Source organism: Macaca fascicularis, chromosome 13, assembly GCF_037993035.2.
Source record: "Macaca fascicularis isolate 582-1 chromosome 13, T2T-MFA8v1.1".
Classification (NCBI taxonomy): Eukaryota; Metazoa; Chordata; class Mammalia; order Primates; family Cercopithecidae; genus Macaca; species Macaca fascicularis.
Window position 1 is genome coordinate 4251905 of NC_088387.1, and position 27846 is coordinate 4279750.

The 27846-nt window shown below is 42.8% G+C and overlaps 1 protein-coding gene across 12 annotated transcripts in view; it reads right to left on the minus strand.

Moving 5' to 3' along the window:
• The window catches only part of AFF3 (ALF transcription elongation factor 3), a 617822-nt gene that overhangs the window by 216491 nt on the left and 373485 nt on the right, over positions 1 to 27846 (minus strand). For all 12 annotated transcript variants that reach the window (XM_074011090.1, XM_065527510.2, XM_045368495.3 and 9 more), the window contains one exon: positions 2547 to 2627. In XM_074011090.1, coding sequence (XP_073867191.1) covers positions 2547 to 2627 — 81 coding nt within the window. The remainder of the gene's footprint in view (positions 1 to 2546; positions 2628 to 27846) is intronic.

Genomic DNA, 27846 nt, shown 5'->3' on the forward strand with positions numbered 1-27846 from the left:
ACTTCTTATTTTCATTATTATTATTTTTTTTGACACGTAGTTTCGCTCTTGTTGCCCAGGTTGGAGTGCAGTGGCAGGATCTCAGCTCGCTGCAACCTCCACCTCCCAGGTTCAAGCGATCCTCCCGCCTCAGGCTCTTGAGTAGCTGGGATTGTAAGTGTGAACCACCACACCTGGCTGATTTTTGTATTTTTGGTAGAGACAGGGTTTCACCATGTTGGCCAGGCTGGTCTCGAACACTGACCTCAGGTGATCCGCCCATCTCCCAGAGTGCTGGGATTACAGGCATGAGCTGCGCCCAGCCTATTTTCTGTCTTTAAAATACAAAATTTTAACTATAGTCATGTTTCTGTGCATGAGGATCTCCAGAACTTATTTATCTTGCATAAATGACACTTTGTATCTTTGACTAACACTCCCATTGTCCCCTCCCCAGCCCCTAGCAACCGCCATTCTCCTCACTGCTTCTGTGTTGATTTTAGATTCTACATATAGGTAATGACATATAGTATTCGGCTTTCTGTGTCTGGCTTAGTTCACGCAGTACAATGCCTATGCTATGTGTGTGTGTACACATACGTGTGTATCTGAATAATATATGATGTATCAGAAATGTGACTATAGTTAACCATGAGGGTAGATCTTTAGAAATTTGCTAGGAGGTAATGTTCTCATCACCATAAAAAGAAAAGAAAAAATGGTAACTATGTGAGGTTATTGATATATTAATTAGCTTGATTGTGGTGATTACTTCACAATATCAAAACATCAAGTTGTTTACCTTAAATATATACATTTTTTGGTCAATTATAGCTCAATTGAGCTAAAAAATGAAATTTTTGTACTAATGGTTTAAAGTCTCAATATGACCTCAGAAATCAGTACTTGCACTTAAGTATCTACATGAAACAAAACAGAACAAACTGGTACAGTATGTTTGGAAAAGTCACAACCAACTATGCTTTTGTATATGCCCAATTAGATAAAAAGTTGTACTTATACCATGATACCTACACATAACAAAAATGTCCATGATTCTATTTTGAGTCTGAATTATTTTGGCTAGATTATGTACAAAGATTGTAAGCACTGTGCATTTTATTCTAAGGATGGCAGGATGCCACTGGAAGTACATACTGAATAAACTGTTCAGCTAAATTCCCTTGTACTGAATGAAAGGGCTAGAAGCCTGGGAACTTCATTTTGTATGGCAAATTCATACCAAATATTTTGTTGCTGTTTTGAAGAATGAAGAAAATCTCTATATATTCACTTGAAAAGGTCTTCAAATACATTTTATTGTAAGAAAAATCAACTCTTAGAATGGAATTTATCTTTGTGATAACAGCAATGAACAATTCTTTCAATAATTCACCTTAGAAAGCGGTGATATTGATATTTTTTTTTTGTTTGTTTGTTTTTGAAACACAGTCTCCATCTGTTGCCCAAGCTGGAGTGCAGTGGCACAATCTCAGCTCACTGCAAGCTCCACCTCTCAGGTTCAAGTGATTCTCCTGCCTCAGCCTCTCGAGTAGCTGCGATTACAGGCATGTACCACCATGCCTGGCTAATTTTGTATTTTTAGTAGACATAGGGTTGCACCATGTTGGCCAGGCTAGTCTTGAACTCCTGACCTCAACTGAGCCACCTGCTTTGGCCTCCCAAAGTGCTGGGATTATAGGAATGAGCCAGCATGCCCAACCAGAAAGCTGTGATATTGATATTGATATTGATAATGATACATATTGTTGAAAAAAATCAACTTTTGGAAAAAGTACTTTTAGTACCATACAACTTAGGAATTGGAAAAATTGCACATGTATATATGTGCCTATAATGCACAGGGAAAATGACTGAAATGGCACATAAACTCTTGATAGTAATCTCTGGGTAGGGAAATAATCTCTGGCTTGGAGTGCCAGGGATGTTGAGATTTTGGTCTCTTCCCATTTGTATAATTTGATCCTTTATAATAAATATGTAGTATGTGTCAGTTATTCAAATCAAAGAAAGTCTATTACACTCATGATTACAGTCATTTATTCTGTGGCCAATTTTTTGGTGTGCTTTTCCTGAGAAAATACAGATATCTTTTTTTAAGTCCTAGAAAATATCTTAAGCTTTAAAAAAGATATTCAGGGAAATTAAATACCACATGTCTTCAACACTAAGACACTGATTTTAAAATACATCATTAATTTAATAACAGCTTTTCAGAAAAATCCAGGACATACAATTTTATACATCACATTGAATGTTTAAAATGATTATAAGATGCATTTCAACTTCACAAATGTTTTTTAGATAAAATGATAATTACAATAGTATCACATTTTGCAGAGAAGTGTAGGTAAGTAAGATTGGAGGCTTGATTCTCCCCCTTTCATAAATGATTACAGATGTGCTTGCAAATTGTTAAGAATCAGATTCACGTGCCTCTGGCAGGAATACTTACAGGAGAAAAGACAATCACAGGTAAACCCACTGCCCACTAGAAATGCCTGCATGAGTAAAGCATATTCCTCCTGAGGGGTGCAAGATCTCACCTTATTTGGAAATGGAAATTTGGTTGGTTCCACTTTGCCAGGTGCTTGAATAGCAGAAAGTGGTGGAAGCCAGGTCATCTCCTAAAGCATGGGAGAAAAAACAAACAATATTATGATATAGACAGTATCCAAAATCAGCGATATGTAAAGCGGCTGTACAAGCGGGCCTTCATAAGGCAGGGAAGGGGTAAGAAATGTACAAAGGCTGAAAGAATAAAAAAAAAAAAGATGTGAAATCCACTTTTATGATTTCATTTCCTAATTTTACCAATTCTTGATTCCTTGGCTCTCCCCATGCTCCCTTTGTACCTTAAAAAGGCTTGCAAGGCTGTCCTATTTTCACTTCATTTAAAGCGCTGAGTAAAGGGACAATCTAGTAGCAAAAGTTCTATGGAAAATGCCACATGAAGGGGACTTGGACTTGATCCCACAAAATTCACAGGGTGTCTCCAAAGGAATGCATAAGGTACTTTTAACTTTATGGATCTTTATTAGAGGAGTTATTTATACAATTAGAAATAAAGTATCAGTTCTCAATCAGGCCCACACATCACTGTGGTCTTCAGAAAAATGTCATTCACAGAGAGTGAAGAAACCAATCACGCCTATGAAATACAGAGAGAGAATGGTGTCATGTCTTACAACACGGTAGTAAGAACACAACATGAGCTTAACATGGAATAATTTCTCGTACACTTTCTGACACATTTTCTCTAAGCCTTGGGAGAGGGAAAGAAGGGCTGTTTTATTCACTTCCAGTATTCACCTTCAGTTTCATCTCCGGAAAAGAGCTCCAATCAATAAATGACTACAGAATTATATTGATTTCTGATGACCAGGACGCCAACTTGGCATTTACAAATTGGATCTGAACCTTATTATTTTTTTTTTTTTTGAGATGGAGTCTCACTCTGTCACCCAAGCTGGAGTGCAGTGGTGCGATCTGGCTCACTGCAACCTCCGCCTCCCAGGTTCAAGTGATTCTCCTGCCTCAGCCTCCTGTGTAGCTGGGATTACAGGTGCCTACCACTATGCCTGGCTAATTTTTGTATTTTCAGTAGAGACAGTGTTTCACCATGTTGGCCAGGCTGGTCTCGAACTCCTGACCTCGGGCGATCAGCCCACCTCGGGCTCCCAAAGTGCTGGGTATACAGACATAAGCCACTGGGCCCGACAGAACCCTATTTCCTGATTTGCCTGCACTTCCAAACCTAAGCAAGCACAGAAGCAGTGGTCGATCCATTTTCAGAAAAGTGCGAAGTTCTCTCTCTTGAGGTGAGGACATTTCCTTACCTCCCTTTGGCGGGTGGGTGTTGAAAAGGGATCCTGTCAAGCTTTCGGAACGAAAGAGCTCTTGGGAACGGTCGTGCGCCTTCTTTTCTCGGGTCATTCACCTCCCCCAGCACCTCAGATAATGCAGAACCCACACAGGAAGCCGTGGGAGGGCGAGTGTGTTCAAAGCCATGCGGGAAGGATTTACTGACCCGATATCTTCTCTCCCACACCACGACACGTGACACAGGCAGTAGGTGGGTCAGGCACATACGCATTCCAGGTGTCCCTTCTCCATTCTGCCGTTACCAACGCTCCCCCAGGAAAGCAAAGGCAGATCCAGTGACCCTTTAAAACGTCCCTCTCTCCTCCCATCTCTGCCCTGCTGGTGCCTTGGTCTCCCTTTGAGGAGGCTGAGAAGCAGGACTGTCAAGTTTGTGTCCACAGTGGCATATTTGTCCATAGAGTCAAGGAACTATTCGTCATTCTCAGAGTTGGGCCACCTCGTCTAGGACCTGGGTGAATTCTTACCCAGAGTGTCGCTACCCAATTAAGAAAGCCATAAAGACACAAGTGGATTTTCTACACCTCGGCTCTCCCATAGGGCCATCTCTCCTCTATAAGGTTTCTGATTTTCTTCTTCCATTTTCAATACTGGAGAGGATACGTGTCTTGGCTATAAGTGGCCTCAAAGCTTTTGTAGAGAAATTACTCATCAATTACAAACTATTAAACCAATCGTCCTTTTCCTCTTCTGTTGACTGTCTGATGTGTTCCTGAGTCCATCCCACTGCTAATCAGCCACTCCATAGCTGCCTTTGCAATCACTCTTTTGCTTACACAGTTTACACCGTTAAGATCCTCAGGGGCCAACATTGCAAAGTACAAACTAATTACTCATGATTAAACATCAGACTTAACACATACCACCCCGGTATGTCTATGTTAACTTTGCATACAGACTCCCTCTGCGTATCAGAATGCCTCACATTTGTGCAATTTGTCTCCGACTGTAGCTAAAATCCAAAAAGATAAACTATTATTTCAGTGTGTTCTCCAGCAACTCAGGAATAAAAAAAAATGAAAAGTCCATAAAAAAAAAATGAGTAACAGTACTTTCAAAAGAACACTTCCTAGACCAACAGCTTCTTACAACTGACACTTTCAGGTTCAAATCTGTTTAATACACTGTTTATCCAAGAGTGGAAGAGCAGACAAACTTTGAGATACCATTGAGCTGTGATTCTTTTATTTTTTTCAGACGGAGTCTCGCTCTGTCACCCAGGCTGGAGTGCAGTGGCGCGATCTCAGCTCACTGCAAGCTCCGCCTCCCGGGTTCACGCCATTCTCCTGCCTCAGCCTCCCGAGTAGCTGGGACTACAGGCGCCGCCACACCCGGCTAATTTTTTTGTATTTTTAGTAGAGACAGGGTTTCACCGTGTTTGCCAAGATGGTCTTGATCTCCTGACCTCGTGATCTGCCCACCTCGGCCTCCCAAAGTGCTGGGATTACAGGCGTGAGCCACCGCGCCTGGCTGAGCTGTGATTTTTTAGGGCAGAAACCGTCCTCCTGATCTTTGTATCTTAATTGCGGCCCATCCCTGAGCACCCACTCGTTCCCTGCATGAACATTTCCTGAAAACTCACCCTTGGCAGGTACTATGACCATGTCTTATGTACACAAAGTGCTCAGTTCAGCATCTACTGAATTTGAAAGTTAGGGTGTCGATTCTGGCTGTGTCTACCATCAGTCTTTCTTCTCTAATTCCAGCTATGCTTGTAATCAATCTTTCCATTTCTTTCTTTCTTCCTTCCCTCCAACTCACCTGTTCATCCATCCAGTAACCACCCAACCTCAAAAGCAATTTCCACAGAAGGCAGATGACACATTCTCTTAGCTTGCTGACCTCATGCAAATACCCCTTCTCCTTTGAAGCTCTCGCCAGGTGGTTCTGGACCCTCACTAAAGACGCACTAAAGATGAGCTGCATGTTTCTCTGTCCACTCCACTCTTTTAAATCAGACTAATGGCTCCCTCCAAAATTGCCTCCTGCCCTCCCTGCCTTCATGATAGCTTCCTATTGTTTTTTTTTTTGTTTTGAGATGGAGTTTTGCTCTTGTTGTCCAGGCTGGAGTGCAATGGTGTGATCTTGGCTCACCGCAACCTCCGCCTCCCGGTTCAAGCGATTCTCCTGACTCAGCCTCCCGAGTAGCTGGGATGACAGGCATGTATCACCACACCTGGCTAATTTTGTATTTTTAGTAGAGACGGGGTTTCTCCATGTTGGTCAGGCTGGTCTCGAACTCCTGACCTCAGGTGATCCGCCCGCCTCAGACTCCCAAAGTGCTGGGATTATAGGCGTGAGCCACTACACCCGGCCCCTATTGGTTTTTAAAGGCAACTGGGCAATCCTGTGGGTACCCCCAAGCATTTCACTTCACCTTCTTGACATGTTCTTCTTTTGAGTCCATCTCTGCTTCCCTCAAATTTTTGGCTTCACAACCCTGACTTTAACTCTGACCTTTGAACTTTGTCTTGAAGATTCGGAATCTTGGCTTTTCCTAGTCGACTCTGAGCCAGCTCATTCCAGGGAATCTCCAAGCCCTGTTTCTCATCAGGTAAAAATTGGCATATTAAATTGCTCTTGAAATTTAACATCCAACACCAGCCATCTCGCAAACATCTTAGCTGGCTTCTCCTACACAAGGGGAGAATCACTGGTAGGTCCATATACATCTGGATCAAGCCCTCATGTCTCCAATTCTGGATCAAGCTCCCATTCTGGCTTCTCTGATTCTGTGATTGGGCTCCTTAGGAAAAGGTAACGGTGCACAATGGTGGGATACAGAAGTAGGACACTGACCTCTCTAAACTTGAGCCCTCCTTTCCTTCTCCTTTGAGGCTCTCACCAGGTGGTTCTGGATCCTCACTAAAGATGAGCTGCATCTTTCTTTGTCCATTCCACCCCTTTAAATCAGCCTAATGGCTCCCTCCAAAATCACCTCCTGCCCTACCTACCTTCCTATCTTTCTATTGGTTTTTAAAGGCAATTGCGCAATCTGGTGGTGGCTTGGGCCATGTGGCTTGGGCAGTCCTTGCATTCATTCCTAGTCCGTTCCTTTTTCTGAGTTCCTCGGACACTCTTTCCACATGGGTGATTTTTCTTGAGCCTCACTTTGATCCCTGCTTTCTCACAACAGGTGACCTTGCCTCCTATGGCACTGAATAAACAAAGGCTCTTAAGTGTAAATGCTTCCTAAGGACAGACCTGTGGGCATTCATGCCTGACCCTGTTGCCTTCCCTCTGGTCTGATTGGAAGAGACATGAGTTCCAAGCTGATGCCTGCCTGCGCCCTCTGTCTGTCTGTTCCTCTGTCCTTGGGGATCTAGTTCCATCAGTATCCCACTGGTACTGCTTTAACGTCAGTTTTTCCTTCTCCACTGGCTTCTTCCCCTAAGACTGACAAATGATCTCAGGCCACAGCCCTTCCTGACCCTGTATTCCTTCCCCAGCTGCTCTTCATTTCTCTATTTTTCTTGATAGCTAACATTCTCAAAGAAGTCTTTATACTTGCTGTTTTGATATCCTCATCTACGATTTCTATTTTTGACTTAAGACTTTTTGTTGCAGATTATACACATAGGAGTCCATATAATATTGTGCATGTGTGTGTGTAAGCTTAAGATTAATGAAACGAATACCTGTGAACTCATGACCCACCTTCACATTTCCAAGACCTTAGCAACCATTTTCAACAGAAGCAGCCCTTACATAAGCCCTTCTGTTGTCAAGGTCATTGGATGTCCTTGAATGCTCATTTCCTCCTGACTCTCTTCCCCTCTGGCTCCCACGCTGTCCTCCTGGCCCAGCGCCACTCTTGGAGATCTCATGCTCATTCGTTTTTGCTGAAACTTCTTTTCTCTCACTGTTCCTCGGGTGTTCTGTGTTCGGCCTTCCTCTCACTACCCTTCTTTCCCTTGCTGATCTTGCTACTGTGGCTTTAAAAACCATTTAGTATGCTAGTGATGCCTAAAAGCACATCCAGGTCTAATGTGCCCACTCTAGATGTCTACTGAGCCTCTCAACCTGGGTGCTCATGAGCGATTCAAACTTACCATGTTTAAAGCTAAACTTACACACCACACAAACTTTTCTTCTTCTTGTATTTTATATCCTGGTTAATGACAGCAACATCTATTAACCTTCAAGTCAGCATACCTGGAGTTATCCCAGATTCCTTCTCTTTCACTCCCTCTCTCATAATAACAACAATAATTCTCATTTATTAAGCATTTAAAATATATTATGCATGATTTTAAACGCTTTAGGTGATTTACTTAATTCTCATACGCACCCTGAAAGGTAGGACTTACTATTTTCTTATTTTATAGATGAGGAAACTAAACCATTAAAAGGTTAAGTGATTTGCTGAAGTTCACGCAGCAGCTGGACTTACCGTATCCTGGGCTACCTCTAAGTGGATCCAAGACCTCGTACATTCTAGCCAGCTCCTAATTCCAGCCTCCCAAGCTGAGATCCTCTGAATATACCATGGTTTGCACGTGCTGGTAGCACCTCCCAACCTCCTACTCTGTGTTGGGTTGTTTACTCATCTGTCAAGACCCAGCTCCATTTCCTCCTTTGCTATGAAGCCTTCTTTGGCCAAACCAAGCCGCCGTTGACTTAACCTTCCTTCATGCCACATTTCCCACGTACAGGTCTCTATTAGAACACTTGTTCCCCTCTGTTGTGGTTACTTGTTTATACATCTGTGCCTCCCCTCTGACCTGTGATGAACCCCTCAAGGCTGTGTCATTTTTGTCTGGTGGCCCAGCACCTAACACAGAGCCTGGAGCAGAATGGGTGCTCACTTCATTTCTGAACAAATACTGAACTGAACATTCAGCACTGAATCTCTGCAGTGTGTTTACCTTTCTCTCCTTTCTGTTACCTGAACTGCCATCCTAATCACACCTTCATTATCTTTCACCTGAAGTACTCTTATAGCATCCTGATTGGTTCTCTGTCTTCTGTTAGCAGTCCACCCTCCACACTGCTGCAAACTGAATTTTCCTAATTCAGAAAAACTTCACTGCTCTAAAAATCTTCATAGGTGGCCGGGCACAGTGGCTCATGCCTGTAATCCCAGCACTTTGGGAGGCCAAGGAGGAAGGATCACCTGAAGTCAGGAGTTGGGAGACCAGCCTGGCCAACATAGTGAAATCCTGTTTCTACTAAAAATACGAAATTAGCCAGGCGTAGTGGCGCGCTCCTGTAGTCCCAGCTAGGGCAGCTGAGGCGGGAGAATTGCTTGAACCTGGGAGGCGGAGGTTGCACTGAACCGGGATCGCGCCACTGCACTCCGGGCTGGGTGACAGAGCAAGACTCCATCTCAAACAAACAAACAAAAAACAACAAAACTTCATATGCATCATCACATCACAATGATGATGATGATGGCAATGGTGACTCTGAAGATGATGATGCCTCCTGTTAAGTTTTAGTTTTCAAAAGACTTCTTAAGTTTGTCAAAAGACTGTTAAGTTTGTCACTTATGCCCAACCTTTAAAGCAACAATTACCATCTCCACAGTACAGCGAGGAAGTTAAAGCTCAAAAAGATTAACTGATTAGTCCAAGGTCACTCAGTTCCTAGGTTTGGCCAGATAACTCTTTATCCCAGTCCAGTATTTGTTTTCCACTCTACTGCATTTACTTCCAGAAGCCTCACCCTAGTACTCAAGACCTTCTACAATAACGTCCCAGTGTTCAGCTTCATGCCTTTTTATTGCTCTGCAAATACTCTACTTACAAGAAAAACTAGCCTCTGCTTTTACTTACACCATCCCCTTAACGTGTGAATGCCCTTCCTCATAAGTATCTGGGTCTCTCTTTATCCATTAAGGCTCATCTCAAACATCATTTACGTCTTGAGGCTTTTGCAGATTTCCCTTCTATGCCAATATAATAGGACAGTTCCCTGCTCATGCTCCTCCAAAGCACGTATTTCTTTTTCTCTTACATTCTGTTTTGTGTTGTAGTTTTATGAATATGTACTTCAATCTATACCCAACCATTTCTCTCTCTTTGAATGCTCTTTCTCCAGGGTAAAATAAAAGCAATACTTAGGAATCCTAATAATCTCTTTTAAGAGCATTCAGTTTTACTAGACTTAATCCCCAAATAGGAATTCTAATAATCCCTTTCAAGAGCATTTGGATTTACTAAACATAATCGCCTAAAGAAGGACTATAAATTTCCTCTGAGAGGGATATTATCTACTTATCTTTGTGTAGACTGGAACATCTTACATAGTAAGTGCTCTATATAAACTTGTTGAATTGAACTGAACATCCACATTTCAACGCAAACTTGCTTGCTAATTTTGCTTTAATTATACCTAAGCATTTCCGTGTGATTTTTCCATCTAACGAATTCTACTAACTACCTGAAGGAATAGTAAAGAAAATATGGTTACTTAAAGCATTCAGGTCGGTAAGAATTTCCAAAAACTTAACAATTATATGGATTATTTTAACACATGTGTAATGTAATACGAATACAAAATACATTATGTAATATATATACAAAATAAAATGTAATTTATGAGGTGCAATGCTTTTATAAGATTATCCATTACATTAAAATTTCACACTAGAATTGCATGGGAAAATCAAGGGCGAATAGACTATCTCCACTTCCTCTTCTATCACTTGCTAGCCTCCTGAACTTAGGTAAGTCACAGGCTCAGTAAACTACTGTGATTTCAAGCTGTGGACTTTGTGATCAATCAGATCTTAGTTTGTGGTATCTTAGAAGAATCAGAGGAAATGAGGATATAACTATCCCATGGTTTAGTCCATAATAAAGATTACATGAGATCATACATACATACATATACAAAGAAACTAGCATAGTTCCCCTCACATTTAAGCATTCAATAAAAGACAGCACTGATTAACATCAAGCTGAGTTTCTGAATTGTCTCTAAAATGAGAAATATAACTTCACTCTGATCTCTAGTTGTTGGGAGTCTGAGATGAGAGAATATATGGGAAAGAGTTTTTTAAATTAAAAGAATAAGCATCATGCAAATGTAGCCTATAATGAAGCTAGGTTTATTAATGCCAACTATGTATTACTAAAACAGAAAGATATTTAAAGAGATTATTAGGATTCCTAAGTATGATCTGCACTTTTTATTGGAGAAAATGTCCCTAAGTTTTATCATAGAAACAGATTTCTGACAAAATAATAGCAGTCAGTGGGATAATGCAATTTGATAAAAATGTATTTCATTTGCACCTCATTTCTCGTAATGATTTAAAATATAAGCAAAGGTAAAATTTATCATTCCTGCTAAAATTGCACTTAGCTTGCTCCACATTCTTTTATCACTGAGAAAGAATGCTATTTCATTACAAGGACACTGATCCCATGTCACGAAGCGATGGTCCTCACCCCTGCCTGTGTTCCTGACTTCACCCCCAACCGCCCTTTCATTGCTGCTTTGCCTCTACTGACCTACTTCGGCCATTCTTTAACCACTTCCCATACCACATGTAAGACAGGAAGAGAAACGTAATGTTTAAAACCACTTACTCCAAAGTCTAGCTGGCGACCTTCCGACCTTATAAACTCCCCTGTCCTTTCTTTGATCTGTCTGCCTTCTCTCCTTTTTCATTTTCTTGTCACTCAGGAATAAGACTGCACCCTATTCCCCCAGCTTGAGAGGTCCTCAGTGTTGCCCTTGGGTTTCTTAGTCACCTGCCCTTGTTTTTGAGATAAAGTCTCACTAAGTTGCCCAGGCTGGCCTCAAACTCCGGGGCTCATACGATCCTCCTGCCTTGGCCTCTCGAGTAGCTGGAACCACAGGTGCACGCTGCTATGTCCCACTCCTTAGCCTTTTAGATACTCCAAGCGATGGAACTGAGAATCCACATATCTGCCTCAACACAGCACCGCCAGTCCCTTCTCCCTACACAGATGTCTAGCTACTCAAGGGACATATTCAGGTGACTTCTTATTCCTTGTATAGACTTATAATGCCAAGACTCTTTATAGTAAATATACTCACTTTTCTCCTAAAATCAAAGAATAGATGGTTAAATAAGGGTACAGAATATTGCTCTTCATAACTGTCTAACGTTTTCTCTATCCTCCATATCCCAATTTTTAGAAGGTCATGGGCACATGGGCCAGTTTTCATCTTCACGTCTACTTTACAGCAAGACCGATGCCAGTCTCCAAGAACCCACACCTGATGGTGCACAGCCTTGCATGTGCTCAGTCTGCACAATGCCCTCCATGTAGCTGACCACTTTTCTGATGCCAGCCGCCTCTGCCTGTTTTAGGACAACCGGTAGGAGGCCTCAGGCATCCCCACCTCACGTAGCAGCTCTTTGTTACCAAAGGAGAGAATACACAAAAATAGAATTTTTGCCTGAAGTTAAATCTTCGAGTTCAAACTGCAGCTATGAAGATCTGCAAAGTCTATTTAGCTTACAAATAGGTTCAACTAGAAAAAATTTAAACCAGGTTTTAATTTCCCTGTTAAAACAAGTGAGGAGAAACACATTTTTCCTGGTTTCTCTCCCTTGTCTGTCGCCACCACAGGAGTGTTCCATCTCAGTTACTATGTCACCTTTGCTCCGAAGTTTCCAGTGACCCCGGTCCAATTGTTCAAGATCCTCTGCCACATGGCACCATCAAGGACCGCTGTGGCATTACCGCCTGCTGCTTTTCTAAACATGGTCTTCCCCAAGCCTGATGGCTTACTTCCTGTCCTGCCCCAGGCTTTCCTGCCCCCACCTTGTTTCACTTTTCCTTTCACGTTATTCCATCTCACTTACCTCTGCATTCTTTCTCATCCTGGCCTGTCTGTGAAGGTGACCTGTACTACCCTGAGCGAGCCCTCTCTACCCTCCACTTAGACATAATCAATGCCACTTTTTTTTTTTTTTTTTTTTTTTTTTTGAGACGGAGTCTCCCTCTGTCGCCCAGGCTGGAGTGCAATGGCATGATCTCAGCTCACTGCAACCTCTGTCTCCTGGGTTCAAGCGATTCTTCCACCTCAGCCTCCTGAGTTGCTGGGATTACAGGCGCACACCGCCACGCCAGCCAATTTTTGTATGTTTTAGTAGAGACGGGGTTTCACCGTATTGGCCAGGCTGGTCTCAAACTCCTGACCTCAGGTGATCCACCTGCCTTGGCCTCCCAAAGTGCTGGGATTACGGGTGTCAGCCACCGCGCCTGGCCAATGCCAATGATTTAGCAACTACATGCTACTCAGTGCTGGGAGCTTTCTTGTCATGTGTCACCACTATCAGAACATTTTAAAAATCCCTACTAGACTACAATCTCTTTGAGGGAAGGGATCATGTCTAATAATGCTCATATAACTCCTCAAAGGCCTAGCACAATGGTCAGAAAAACAGGAATGCATTGAACCTCTCTGTAATTCTCTTTTCTTGCCTGTAAAAGAATGGTAGCAAGAAATTACACTGGTTTCACCAAGCATATATGACTGTTGCCAGGATCGAGGGATCTGCCTGGCAGGTGACCGCAGTTCACTCCAGAATTCTTTGTGCTCAGAAACTTACTGTTTTCTAAACAAGACACGGGATGAATTCTGTGAATCGGGAATAAAAATGCAAGATGCCAGCGTTGATGTTTATGGCAGTGGCTGCTGATCAGAGCGTGATTTCATTTTCAGTTTCTGTATCAGAATAATCATTCAGCTTTTCAGTTCTTTCACACATATTATTCGTGTTATGACATTCTTATCAGATAAGTGCTGCCAACAACAGACATGGTAATTTTTACTACACTGCATTTCATCTAAATGCCGGCAGCTAATGCCACTGTACCTGGTGAAGAGGAAGCACTCCCATGGGCCTGTACCTGGGACACCAGGCGGCAGCCTTGGAGTCAGATCAAGTGGGGAAACACATTCCTTCCCTAGTGGGACTGCGGAGTGCATTCTGCCTGTCAATCCATTCCTGGCATTTGTGGGCAAAGACCCGACATTCCCCTTTAAACACAGATTCCAGGGTCAGGCTTGAAGGCTCAGGACTAGTAAGTGACACTCAAAACCTTTAAGTTGGCCTCTAAATCAACAAAAATTCACAAACAACCTTATTTTACCACTCTATAGTCAAACAAAACAAAACAAAACAAAAACCCTATAGTTTGAAAAGTAGTAAATATAACGCATTCATATCGATTAATAATAGTAACAGGCCAGGACCAGTAGCTCACGCCTGCAATCCCAGCACTTTGGGAGGCTGAGGTGGGAGGATCTCTTGAGCCTAGGAATTCTAGGTTTCTGTGAGCTATGACTGCGCCACTGCACTCCAGCCTGGGTGGCAGAGGAAGATCCTGTCTTTAATCACAACAACAACAACAACAACAACAATAATTAGCATTTGGATGGAAATACTACTGATTGAAAACTTTTAGGAAAATAGTAGCTGCTGAAAAAAGTGCCTTTAAAAGCGAGCTCTTTCTCATAGTATAACACAGGCTGTAACATGCCAGAAACCAAAATTGCAACTGATTCAGACACACAGACGAGCAAATAACCAAAAAGACTGCACAAAAGAGGGTGAACAAAAATCACAGCAAAATCTTGTTTCTTCAGTCTGAAAACCCAGGAATATGTCCAGTTTGAACTGAAACAGGCCCGAGAAGGGGATTCCCGGGAGCTGTACACGTGTTTTCTGGTCTTATACGGACCCACAGGATGAGGGGATCTCAGAATGGGACGCTGATTCATCTACCTCATTGCAGTGCCTGAGCTTCTGGACTCCGCCCCTGCCTGCGATGAGGTTAGTCATCAAGGGATGAAATGGGGTGACAATCAATAGAATCAGTTTGAGAGGCAGCTTTCAGTTCAGGTTTTGCAGACTGACAAGTACTAAAGTAGCCCTTCAAACTGGAAACGCTGAGGGTAACTCAGACCTGTGCATTACACTTGCTCCTTGGTCTGTAGATTCTCACTTATCTAAAAGCAGAGGGCACAGGGCATCTGGCCTTTCATTATTTCCTTTGCATCGTCAAAAGCGCTCCTTATTGCCAGGAAGTCAATTCCATGCCATTGGAGACCCTACCTTTCACCTCCTTGACTTCAGCTTCCCTGGAAACTGAACTCTCCACAGAGAGGATTAGAACATTGAGAAAAGTCAAGATACAGTCCTCACCTTAAAAGTTTGTTTCATGTTAGATCCCTTAATTTTGGACCTTTCTGGAGACGTCTTGTTCTCATTTTGCATTTTTCCAGCTTTCTTTTGGGGCAGAGGATGAGAGTCACCTGCCTTACTGGCTCTCCGTGTCAAGTACATTCCTGTTCTATTTATTTACTTGAAACTTTTTCGAACCATAAAAATGAAACATTAAAAAAAATTTATTCTTTGATCCACCTGGCTTTCAATGTTCGTTTGATTACTTGTGTTTAAAAAGTAATATGATTCTCATTCTTTAACTTGGAGATTGTTTTTAGAACTGAGCCTTGCGTTAAAATATTAAAAGTGGTAACATTTAGATTGGGTTTTCAGAATTTTAGGAAGATGGTTCTGCTGCTGAGTGTACAGCTGCATGGACTGAGTGACTCTTGTTAAACCCAGGTGACTCCAACTTCACCACAGAGCCCCTGCTGCAATAGACACACACCTGCTAGTTTCTGGCACTCGTACAAATCTCATGCTCATGAGGAGAAGCAATAATTGGTCTAATTTTATATTTTAAAAATGCTTTTTTTGACAAGCAAAAAAAAAAAAAAATTAAAACATTTGAGGGGCACTGAGAGAATTTCCCAAATTCTGAATCTGGGGCTGACACATCGCTGTGTCATTTCTGAGCCAAATCACATTAACTTGAGGTTTATAAAAAATGAGCCAAATTTCTGACTGGCTCAGGAGAAAATGCACGTTACTAACTATGCCACTGACACTTTATTTCTGACTCACATAATACCTTTTAGTGGTAGCACAAACACCCAGAAGTGGGCCTTCCTAACAGACAAATAGATGATCGTTGAACTAACTGTGGTTTGCAACAATCAAACCGCTCTTTCATATATACTTAAAGGAAAAGATGGCATTATTTGGGACAGACCAGAAGACTGTGGAGGCTGGAAGGAGAAGAGGGTGAAAATTACATTCTTGGCCATGTTTTCCACACAACCCATTCCTGAACCCCTTTCCACAGACAATCTGGAAATGTGCATTCAATAAAACCCCTGTGGCAACTGCAGAGAAGCAGAGGTAGAAGAGATCAGGCTTGGAGTCCGCATCTGAGAAACCTTGTATAATTTTGGCCTTGCCACAAACCAGCAGAATGACCTTGGGCAAGTTCACTTTTCCGATTATTAGTGTCCTTATCTGCAAATTGGTATTAATCATCCTATCTTGCAGGATTACCTGAGTGGTTAGTGATAAATATACAAAGAACCTAGCATAATAGCTGGCACATAGCAGGTGCTCATAAAAAATAATTGCTGTATTACTACCTTTATAACTAGTGTTGGCAGCTTCTGGATTCAATCTAGTGAGGAAAGGGGATGAATATAGAAGACGTTTATGAATTTGTTTTTTAATCTATTTTACTCAGTTAATTATTTAATATTTAACTGGTTAATTATTCATAGTCAAATAGAAGGCTTAATAAAAATGTGCTTATTAAACAACAATTTGCTTCCTTAACTCCCTTCGCCACTAAAGCAGCATGTGCATAAAGGGAATAAAGAATGCTATCTCAGGGTCTGGACTTTTTCTTGAAAGGGACAGTTACTAGAAATCAGCATCCTCTTTCCAGTTTGAGGCTCTACAGATCAGGAGCTTTGCCCTCATGCCTATACACTACCCGGGCAGGCACCAGCTTGTAGTATAGGAGGTGTTGGGCAGCCTGGGAGTGTAAGGCGAGGCCACCCGGCTATGATGACAAAGCAATGATTACTGTCCAGGCAGGCAGCTGAGCAAGGTGACAAGCCTGGGCAAGAATAAACCCTGGAAACTACTGGGGCCGGGATCAAACTCCCCAGTTGGGTGGGACTTCTGGCTTACGAGAGGGAAGGCTGGGCCAATCCTGCTGAAAGCACATGCCTTTCTCCCTTTCAAATGCTTCCCGGCTAAATCATTTCCAAATGAGCAGGCTTCTACTAACCTTATGCAAGTATTTTTCTCAGTTTTGAGAGGTGATTTATACATCACTGAATGGCATTGCCCTAGGCCAGCAGGGATGTGTCTGGGTCTTACGGACGAATGTGAAAGGCAGGATGACTTTACAGGAAACAGAAAATGTCGACTAACGTGCTCCAGATATTGATAGTCACATCCAGAGGCTGTAGGAAAGCTGGTTAGCCTTGGAAAAACCATCTTTTCTTTTCTTCTTTTTTAGAAATAAGGTTAAATTATTCTTGAGAATAAGAAGGAAAATATTAAAACATTTACCCCCAGAAGGTCATAGATCTTCAAGAAAAGAGAAGTTAGGACCAAAATCTAAACAGGATGACAACTGCTTTTATTTGAAGGAAACAGTTTTCTAGAAGACTGAATTAGTATAGCCTGATAAAGTGCTTATCCATTGGGAAAAGATATTCTATGGGAGCAAATATATAAAGATAAAAGAGGAAGACACTAAATTAATCATGGCTAAAGAAGGTGAGAGTCTGAACTCAGTTACTAAATGTGTCTTTAAAGAGGGAGCCAACATGATCTTGCAAGAGTCTCTATGAGAAGGTGAGAAGGAAGGGTCTTAGTACTCAAGGGCAAATAGGCAACCTACAAATTTCAGATGAATGTTTTTATCCCGTGATGTTCACTGACAACACAGACGCAGTTCCCTGTTTTGAAAAGAAGTCTAACGATCATGCTGAACAGTCTGAGACTTAATAGAGCCAATCAGTTCAGTTTCTATTAGTGCACCTGTACATTCAGGCATGTGTTCAACCAAACACACATTTGAACATCTGAGCTACTCTAGGTCTTGGGAAACAAAGCAGAATACAACAGACATGGGCCTTGCTCTCAGGAGGTATAAGCACCATGAGAGGAGAGAATCAACAAACAATGAACAAAAACATGTAAACGCAACAGAACTATACTCGAACAGTTGCTGCATGGGTCTGACGGGTCTAATTAGTATTTTGGCAAAGAAGCAGCATGAGAAGGGCATGGATTCTGTGTCAGACATTTGAGGGGCTGGTTTGTGGAAAAGACACTATATGTGGTTTAAAGCCACAGGGAAGATTTTGGTTTTAATAAACTTCCTAACAATTTCTGTCAATAAACATTCCATAGGTGTTTTGTGCTAAGCACTGCTCCAGGTGGCTACATTCTGGTAAAATGAGGTAGACGGTAAACATGTATATGACACTATGTAACATCACATGCTGTAACCCAAAGCAGCATAATTTAGCATAATGTAATATAACATAGTAACCATTAAAACTGTGCATCAGGAAACTGGCCATCACCATCAGTAAGATGGTGAGCTGCAGCCGGGCGCAGTGGCTCACACCTGTAATCCCAGCACTTTGGGAGGCTGAGGCAGGCAGATCATGAGGTCAGGAGATCGAGACCATCCTGGCTAACACGGTGAAACCTCGTCTCTAATAAAAATACAAAAAATTAGCCGGGCGTGGTGGCGGACACCTGTAGTCCCAGCTACTCGGGAGGCTGAGGCAGGAGAATGGCGTGAATCTGGGAGGCGGAGCTTGCAGTGAGCTGAGGTCACACCACTGTACTCCAGCCTGGGTGACAGAGTGAGACTCTGTCACAAAAAAAAAAAAAAGAAAAGAAAGGGTGAGCTGCTTATCTTGGAGGCATTTGGGATCACAAGCAGAGTGGGATGTCTCTGGGAATCCCCAGCCTGGAGCAACTTCCTCTGACTTTGGTGGAGTCACATGGAGGGCTCAGGGCAACTTCTGCTCTCTATTCTTCTTCATGACTTAATTGTTGTGTCTCAATATTTTCGGTCTCTATTCCTGACTCAATGAAGTTCTTAATTTCATATGTGGTCCCTGGTGGGTTTGGGACACATGATTTCATTTTAGTTTTTAATTTAATTGAAAAAGTATTTCCAGAATATTTTCTGCTTACATAAATAACACATGCTTCTGGTTAAACAGTTAAACATTGAAAAAAAAAAAAGCAAACGCAGAAGAGTGAAACCCCCAGGATCCTAACACCTGCAGATAATGTCAATGGTGAACAGTGTTAAGCACTGGGTACTTATCTGATTTTTATATACATGCACGAAGATGGGGATTATATTAATACATGTATATTTAATGAGGTCATACTGTTTGTTGATATACTCTTTTTCACTGAGCATCTTTCCCAACACAACATAATGTGTCTTCTTTTCTTTTTTTTGGAGGTGGAGTCTCACTCTGTCGCCCAGGCTGGAGTGCAGTGGCGCAATCTTAGCTCACTGCAACTTCCGCCTCCCAGGTTCAAGCGATTCTCTTGCCTCAGCATCCTGAGTAGCTGGGACTACAGGCACACGCTGCCATGCCTGGCTATTCTTTTGTATTTTAGTAGAGACAGGGTTTTACCATGTTGCCCAGGCTAGTCTTGAACTCCTGAGCTCAGGCAATCCACCCGCCTCGGCCTCTCAAAGTGGTAGGATTACAGGCGTGAGCCACCGTGCCCGTTCGTGTTTTCTTTTTTGTAGTTATTATTTTTGACTGGTTCATCTTTTAGTCTTTCTACCTAAGAATAGTTTATACACCACAGTTACAGTGTTATAATATTCTGTTTTTCTGTGTACTTACTGTTACCAGTGAGTTTTATGCCTTCAGTTGATTTCTTCTTGCTCATTAATGTCTTTTTCTTTCAGATTAAATATCTCCCTTCAGCATTTCTTGTAGGACAGGCCTGGTGTTGATGAAGTTCCTCAGCTTTTGTTTGTCTGGGAAGGTCTTAATTTCTCCTTCTTGTTTGAGGGATATTTTCACCAGAGACACTATTCCAGAGTAAAATTTTTTTTCTTTCAGCACTTCAAATATGCCATGCCACTGTCTCCTGGCCTGCAAGGTTTCCGCCTAAAAGTCTCCTGCCAGATGTATTGGAGCACCCTAGTATGTTACTTGTTTCTTTTCTCTTGTTGCTTTTAGGATTTTGTATTTATCCTTGACTTTTGGGAGTTTGATTATTAAATTTCCTGAGGTAGTCTTCTTTGGGTTAAATCTCCTTGGTGTTCTATAACCTTCTTGTCCTTGGATATTGATACCTTTCTCTAGGTTTGGGAAGTTCTGTTATTATTTCTTTGAATATACTTTCTTCCTATCTCTCTCTCTCTGCCTCCTCTTTAAGGCCAACAATTCTTAGACTTGCCTTTTTGAGGCTATTTTTCTACATTTTATACCTGTGCCTCATTGTTTTTTATTCTTTTTTTCCTTTGTCTTTGCTGATTACACATTTTCCAACAGCCTGTCTTCAAGCTCACTAATTAATTCTCCTGCTTGATCTGTTCAGCTATTAAGAGACTCTGATGCATTCTTCAGTATGTCAGCTGCATTTTTCAACTCCAGAATTTCTGCTTGATTCTGTTGAATTATGTCAATCTCTTTGTTAAATTTATCTGATAGAATTCTGAATTCCTTCTCTGTGTTATCTTGAATTTCTTTGTGTTTCCTCAGAACCGCCATTTTGAATCTCTGTCACGTATCTCTGCTTCTCCAGAATTGGTCCCTGACACCTTAGGCCTTATCTAGTTCATTTGGTGAGGTTGTTTACCTGGATGATCTTGACGCTTGAAGATGTCATTGGTGTTTGGGCACCGAATAATTAGGTCCTTATTGTAGTCTTTGCAGTCTGGGCTTGTTTGGAGCTGTCCTTCTTGGGAAGACTTTCCAGGTATTTGAAATGACTTGGGTGTTGTGATTGACCCTGTATCTGCATTAGGGGGCACCCCAAGTCCAGTAACCTTGTAGTTCATGCAGACTCACAGAAGTACTGCCTTGGTGGTCTTGGATAAGATCAGGAAGAATTCTCTGGAATACCAGACAGAGACTATCGTTCTCTTTTTTTTTTTTTTTTTGAGACGGAGCCTGGCTCTGTCGCCCAGGCTGGAGTGCAGTGGCGCGATCTCGCCTCACCGCAAGCTTCGCCTCCGGGTTCGCGCCATTCTCCTGCCTCAGCCCCCCGAAGTAGCTGGTCATTCTCTTTCCTTACTTTCTCCCAAACAAATGGAGCCTCTCTTTCTCTCTGTGCTGAGCAGCCTGGGGCTGGGGGTGGGGCGACATAAGCATCCCCGTGGCTACCACCACTGGGACTGTGCTGGGTCAGACCTGAAGCCAGCACAACACTGAGTCTTACCCAAGGGCTACTGTAACCACTCCCTGGCTACGGCCTATATTTGCTCAAGGCCCTAGGGTGCTATGATTGGCAGATGGTGAAGCCAGCTGGGTTTGTGTCTTTCCCTTGAGAGCAACGAGGCACCCCAGCCGGGTCCAGTGATGCTGTCTAGGAGCCAGGGACTGACGTTAAAAACCTTAGAAATCTATGTGGTATTCTATTCTACTGTGGCTGAGCCGGCACTCAAACTATAAGACGCAGTCCTTCCCACGGTCCCCTCTCCTTTCCACAGGCAGAAGAGCCTCATCCCAAGGCCACCACCACGACGGGTCCACAGGGAGTATTGCCAGGCCACTGTTGATGCTAACTTAAGGCCTAAAGGCCCTTCAGTCAACTTGTGGTGAGCGCTGCCTGGACTGAGACTCACCCTTCAGGGCAGTGGACTCCCCTCTGGCCCAGGGAAGGTCCAGAAATGGTATCCAAGAGTCAAGGCCTGGAATCAGGAACGCCAAGAGCCTGCTTTGTGCTCTACCCTGCTGTGGCCCAGCTGGTACCTAAGGTGCAAGACAAAGTCCCTTTTACTTTTCCTTCTGCTTTTCCCAAGCAAAAGGAGTCTCTCACTATAGCCACCACAGCTGGGAATGTGGTGGGTCTCACCTGAAGCCAGCAGTCTCAGAGTCTCACCAAGGCCCATGGCGTATGACCTGGGTATCACTGCTGGTTATTCAGGGACCAAGGGCTCTTTAAGTCAGCAAGACATGGATCCTGCCAGGACTTGGTCCTTCCCTTCAAGGCAGTGTCTCCTTCTGGCCCAGGGTGTCTGTCTAGCAATGTTTTCTGAGAGGTGGGGCCTGAAAATGGGGTCTCACAACTCTGACTGGTGCCCTATCCCTCTGTGGCTTAGCTGGTAACCAAGATGCAAGATGAAGTCCTCTTTACTCTTGCCCCTCCTGTCTTGAAGCAGAAGGAAGGGGGTTCTCTTTTGAAGCTGTGAGCTTTGTTACCTGGGTTTGAAGGAGGGGTAGTGTAAGCATTCCCTTAGCTTCCCCGGATGGTGTCTTAGTAAGTCATGCAGCCCCCAAATCCAATGACTCTGAGCCCAGCTCAGCACTAGGACTTGTCTAGGAATTACAGTGCTTGTAGCCTTGACTGCCTTTGAAGTTTACGTAGGGCCCCGGAGCCCACAGCATGTTGGTGGTGAGGCTTGAGGGAACTCAAGTTCCTGCTGCTCGCATGGGGACTTCCTCTCTGGCTACAGCTCATCTAAACACCCCCTCTGTGGGCAGGTGTCAGCTGCGTTCAGCCAGTTTTACCTTCCGCTGTAACAGGGCAGCACTGAGTTCAATGCGAAGTCACACAGTCACTGCACTCTCCCTCTCCCAAATGCGCAGACTTCTCTGTGCCATGTGGCTGCTGTGGGGGGATGGTGGAAGAGCGGCACTGGTGATTCCAAACTGTCTTTCCTACCCTCTTCAGTGCCTCCTTCAGTGATAGGAAGGTCAGACCAAATACTGTGAGTGCTCATCTGATATCTGGTTCTTATGAAGGTACTTTTTTTGTGTAGATAGTTGTTAAATTTGGTGTTCCCACGGTGGGATGGGGGGTGGTGATTGGTGAAGCTTTCTATTCAGCCATCTTGCTCCATACCTCCCAAAGCATATCTTATTTTTAAAAGGCTGCACAGACTATCTCACTGCTTAGAGGTGCCATAGTTTATTTGATCAAAAGACAGAGAATTGAGTTTTTGTCATGTTTTCATTACTAAAAATCGTGCTTTGGCAAAAATCCTTGTACATGTATCTCTTCACAGTTCCGTATTTCTTGTGTAGGATTAATTCCTTGAATAGAATTTCTAGGTCAAATAGCATAAATATTTAAAATTTTAATACATTGTCAAATGGTCTCCCTGAAATGGTCTATCACTTTATATATCCTCCAATAGTACATGAGAGTCCCTGGTTCTAAACACTTTTACTAACATTCTTTTAAAATATTATTTTCTACATTATTGCCAACCTTATAGAAAAAATATTCTATTGTCTTAATCTCATCTCTAATTATTAGTGTACTATACTTATTAGTCACTTTCTGTTTGTGAAATGCTAATTCACACCCTTTGCCCATTTTTCTATTAGAATCTACACTTTTCATATTGGTGGTTAAAGAGTGCTCTGAGTATCTAGGAAATCAGTAATCTATCTTGCCAGCTGGCTGTCACATAAATATATTTTCCATACATGCATATATGGAACTAATTCCTAATGTAAAAATGAACAAGAACACTTGGAAGAAAAAAGAACTCTTGAGAAGAAAGAGTGAGTGATATAATTGTACCACGGAAAAGTATTGAACGCAGCCATCGAAGTATGCGGCAGGCAAGTTTTATTGCCTAGCAGCAAACTTTTCTAAATGTTGAACCAAAGAAAGTTTATTTCTAGAAATATTTGTAACAAAAACCTAAAGTGGCCAGGGCAGTAATGTTCCAGTTGTTGAACCATTAGGTGTGTGAATGAGGGCAAGCATGTGCTTGTGTGAGTGACTGTGAATGTGTGTGTCTGTGTGTGTTTTTGACTGTGTGTGCGTGCAAGTGTACGTGTCAGTGTGAATTTGTGAGTGTGAGAGTGAGTGTGCGTGTGTGTGTGTGTGTGTGTGAGATTATTTCCTATGGACTCAGCAAGGCATTTGCCACCAAAAGAGATCGAGAAGAAGCCAAATATATGATTCCTGTGCTCAGGCTATTCACAGATGGGAAACAAAACAGAACAAAAAACAAGTGTATCAAGAGTGATGTATAGCTGTCCCGTGGTATCCATGTGGGATTGGTTCCAGGGCCCCTCTCAGATACTAACATTCACGGGTGCTCAATTCCCTGATATAAAATGGTGGAGTATTTGCATATATCTATGGACATCCTTCTACAACCTTTAAATTTTCTCTAGATTACTTATACCCCAATATGATACCTACACATCACTTCATTCTATTGGATTCAACATCGTACTCAGCATGGCAAATTACAGTTTTGTCTTTTGGAACTTTGTGGATTTTCCCCCCAAAACAGTTTTGATTTATGGTTGGCTGAATTCACCAATGTGGAACCCATAGCAGATATGGAGGGCTGACTACACATGCACATGCACATACACACACACACACTCTTACACACACACACACGTGCGCACGCGCGCACACACACACACACACATACACACACACACACATACACACACATATACACACACACATATACACACACACATACACACACACATACACACACATATACACACATATACACACACACAGAGTGGGCATAAGGAATCTTATTAGGGTGGAGAAGTGTTCTAAAACTATATGATGATGATGACTGTATAACTGTAAATTTACTAAATTTACTATATATCGCTGAATTGCACAGTTGAAATGGGTTAGTATTTTGATACACAAACTGTATCTTCTAAAGTTGAAAAAAAATGACGGATACTTGGTGCTTAATTACGTCCTGCAGACTATGAGTATAATAGTGGTACTGAGAAGAGAAAAAGCTTTCTGACTTAGGGCAAAGTGCACACAGAGAAGGCACAGCAGGTTTTGGAGCAGGTGTCAGAACCCACCTAAGTGTGGCTCTTCAGACAGTGGGAACAGAGCCTGACTGTGCAGGTGGAGGAGGGAGATTGCGTGTGCTCTGGCATAGTCAGTGATGAAAATGGAACAGGTGATGAGCACCCGGCTTATGGACACTTTAAAAAAAAACAGAGTAATTCATGCAGCACTATTCACAATAGCAAAGACATGGGATCAACCCAAAGGCCCATCAATGGTAGACTGGATAAAGAAAATGTGTACATATACACCACAGAATACTATGCAGCCATAAAAAGGAACAAGATCATGTCCTTTGCAGGGGCATGGATGGAACCGGAAGCTGTTCTCCTCAGCAAACTAATGCAGGAACAGAAAGCCAAACACTGCACGTTTTCACTTATTAAGTGGGAGCTGAACGATGAGAACACATGGACACATCGGGGGGAACAACACACACCGAGGCCTGTCATGGGGGATCATCAGGAAGAATAGCTAATGGACACTGGGTTTAATACCTGGGTGAAGGGTTGATCTGTGCAGCAAACCACCGAGGCACACGTTACCTATGCAATAAACCTGGATATCCTGCACATGTATCCCAGAACTTAAAAAATGAAGGAAAAAAAAAAACCAAAATAACAAAAAACCCAGAGCAATTCAGACTCAATAGCAAGCCAGGGGAGATGTCTCAGCCCTGGTGTCCTGACAAGAGCAGTTTCGGAGTAGGAAGAAGGCTGGCACAAATGGATACAGCAACACATTCCAGAGATGCAAAGTTCCCACAAAAGCATTTTAAAGGTCACCTTGTTTATATGATATTTATGTTTTAAGACTTTATGATTTCCCCCAATATTTCAAAGCTCTCAGAGACAAAAGAATAACATGGTATAAAGAAGTGGAACTCGGAATGAGGAGACATGGACTCTGGTCTCAGAGCCACAGGGAACCGTGGACTCTGGAGGTAAAGACAACCCCAGGAAGTGATGTGTTTCTAAATTTTCTGATGAGGACACCCGGCCCCAGGAAGCTCTGTGAGCTGCCCAAGGCCTCTCAGTCACTTGTGATACAGCAGATAGAATGCAGGGCAGGGGCTACTGCACCCTTCTATGTCCCTTCAGTCTGCAAAACAGCGGTAAGAATAGCTAACTGGGATTTTCTGAGAAATTACTGTTTTGGAAACCATAAATATGTCACTTAATGTAGAACAATGAGCTTCGGCAGGATTTCTTAAGTGTGAATGCAGTCAACACGCAGTATTCCTGCCTTCTTGGTCCTCTCGTCTCGTACTCAACTCTGATCCCCTTTCCCATCCTCCTCCGCCTCAGAAAACAAGAAGTGGGACAAAATAGGAAAGGAGAGAAGAGGAAGAAAAGAGCGGCGATGAGCCCTGGGCGAGGTGGCGGGGCCTGAGAGGCAGGGAAGGCAAATGGGGAGCTTTGCTCTGACCAGGCCATGTGCTTGGTCTGCGGGGCCTCTGGCTTCCCATCGGTAAGTCCTATGAGAAGAACTGTGATAGTCAAAGTGTCTGCCAAAAGAAGGGAGTGAATCAGATGGAACCCATTCCACCCTGCCCCAAGAACAATGTTGCACAAATACATGCCAGGATTCTCCCTGAACTTTACATAGAAATTGCCTGACTATGTTCGGTCTTCTCAGGGAGAGAAACAGAAAGTATTTGCTCTGGAAATCTCGTATCAATATATAACCAAGATCTTAACGTTTGCACACTTGCCCCTTCCTTTTTCTGGCATTTGTTGTTTCTTCTGTATCTCCTCAGGAACACATGGTAGCAATTAAAAGAAAAATGATTCTGACCAGCCTGAAGTGATATGGCTAAGCCTAGCACCACTTTTATTTCAGAGTTAAACAACCATGACTTAATTCTCAAATTGCTTCCCAAACCTGGGAAGTTAAGGTCCTAGTCTCCGGCTAATTCTAGAACCATCTATCGTTAAATGAAGTTGAACACAAAGAAGGGGCGACTGCAGCTAAGGGAAAGGCCATCAATCCTGACACCAGATTAATCTTCCCCAAGACACCTTTCCTGCCTGAGAGGGTTGGTGGCTGTCTGTTAGACTAGATCCAAGTTCTCAGCCTCGTCTCAGGCCTGCCCTGGCCACTGAGTGTCTGGCGTGCTTCCCACCATTCCTCATGGGAGCCTGGGTTCAGACAGGCCAGGTTCCCACTCCCGCTCACAGGAAGGAGGCTCTGCGGCTCTCACCTGCAGGCTCTGCTCACCTGTTGTCACTTCCCCATCCACATCCTACCCTTCTATCACATTTTCCTTCAAGAAGACTCACACTGCTCAGGAAACACCTGCTCACTGCCTCCTCTTCTTAAGTTCCTTTCTCTCAATGTCTACAGTGTTAACAGTTTGTAGCACTCAATCCGCCGATTGAGACCACAGCTAAGTTTTCTGAGGGCAGAGACCCCCTCTGTTTAGTTCACTGCTGCTTCTCCAGTGCCAAGCTTAGCCAGGTGCTCATTAAAGAATTACAAAATGAGCAAATGGTTACTTAGCTTGTGAGGTAGGATAAGACAACGAGACGGATTCTTAAACTACCTCCTATAACGTAAATTCCTATAATTTTTTGTTGTTGTTGCTACAAAGCTGTCACCTAGGCAGGTGAGTCTTTTATTCCTAAAATGCCTGGAGTGCTCAAATGTTTTTTGAGTTCTTCTTTGGGAACTGTGCTACGTCAATTTCTGGCGTTGGGGTGGTGGGGGTGCAGGTTGGTGTGATGGGGGTGGGGGAATCTTCAGAGTTAAGAGTGGATATGAATTAACAAAGAGACAAAAGTTACTCAGGGCCAAGCCTTAACTGAAGTGGCTGATGAAGCTAGTGAGAGCAGTTCTGGATCAAAACTGATCAAAAGTCAGTCCTATTCAACATAGTATCGGAAGTTCTGGCCAGGGCAATCAGGCAAGAGAAAGAAATAAAGGGTATTCAAATAGGAAGAGAGGAAGTCAAATTATCTTTGTTTGCAGATGACATGATCCTATATCTAGAAAACCCCATCATTTCAGCCCAAAAGCTTCTTAAGCTGATAAGCAACTGCAGCAAAATCTCAGGATATAAAATCAATGTGCAGAAATCACAAGGATTTCTATACACCAACAACAGGCAAGCTGAGAGCCAAATC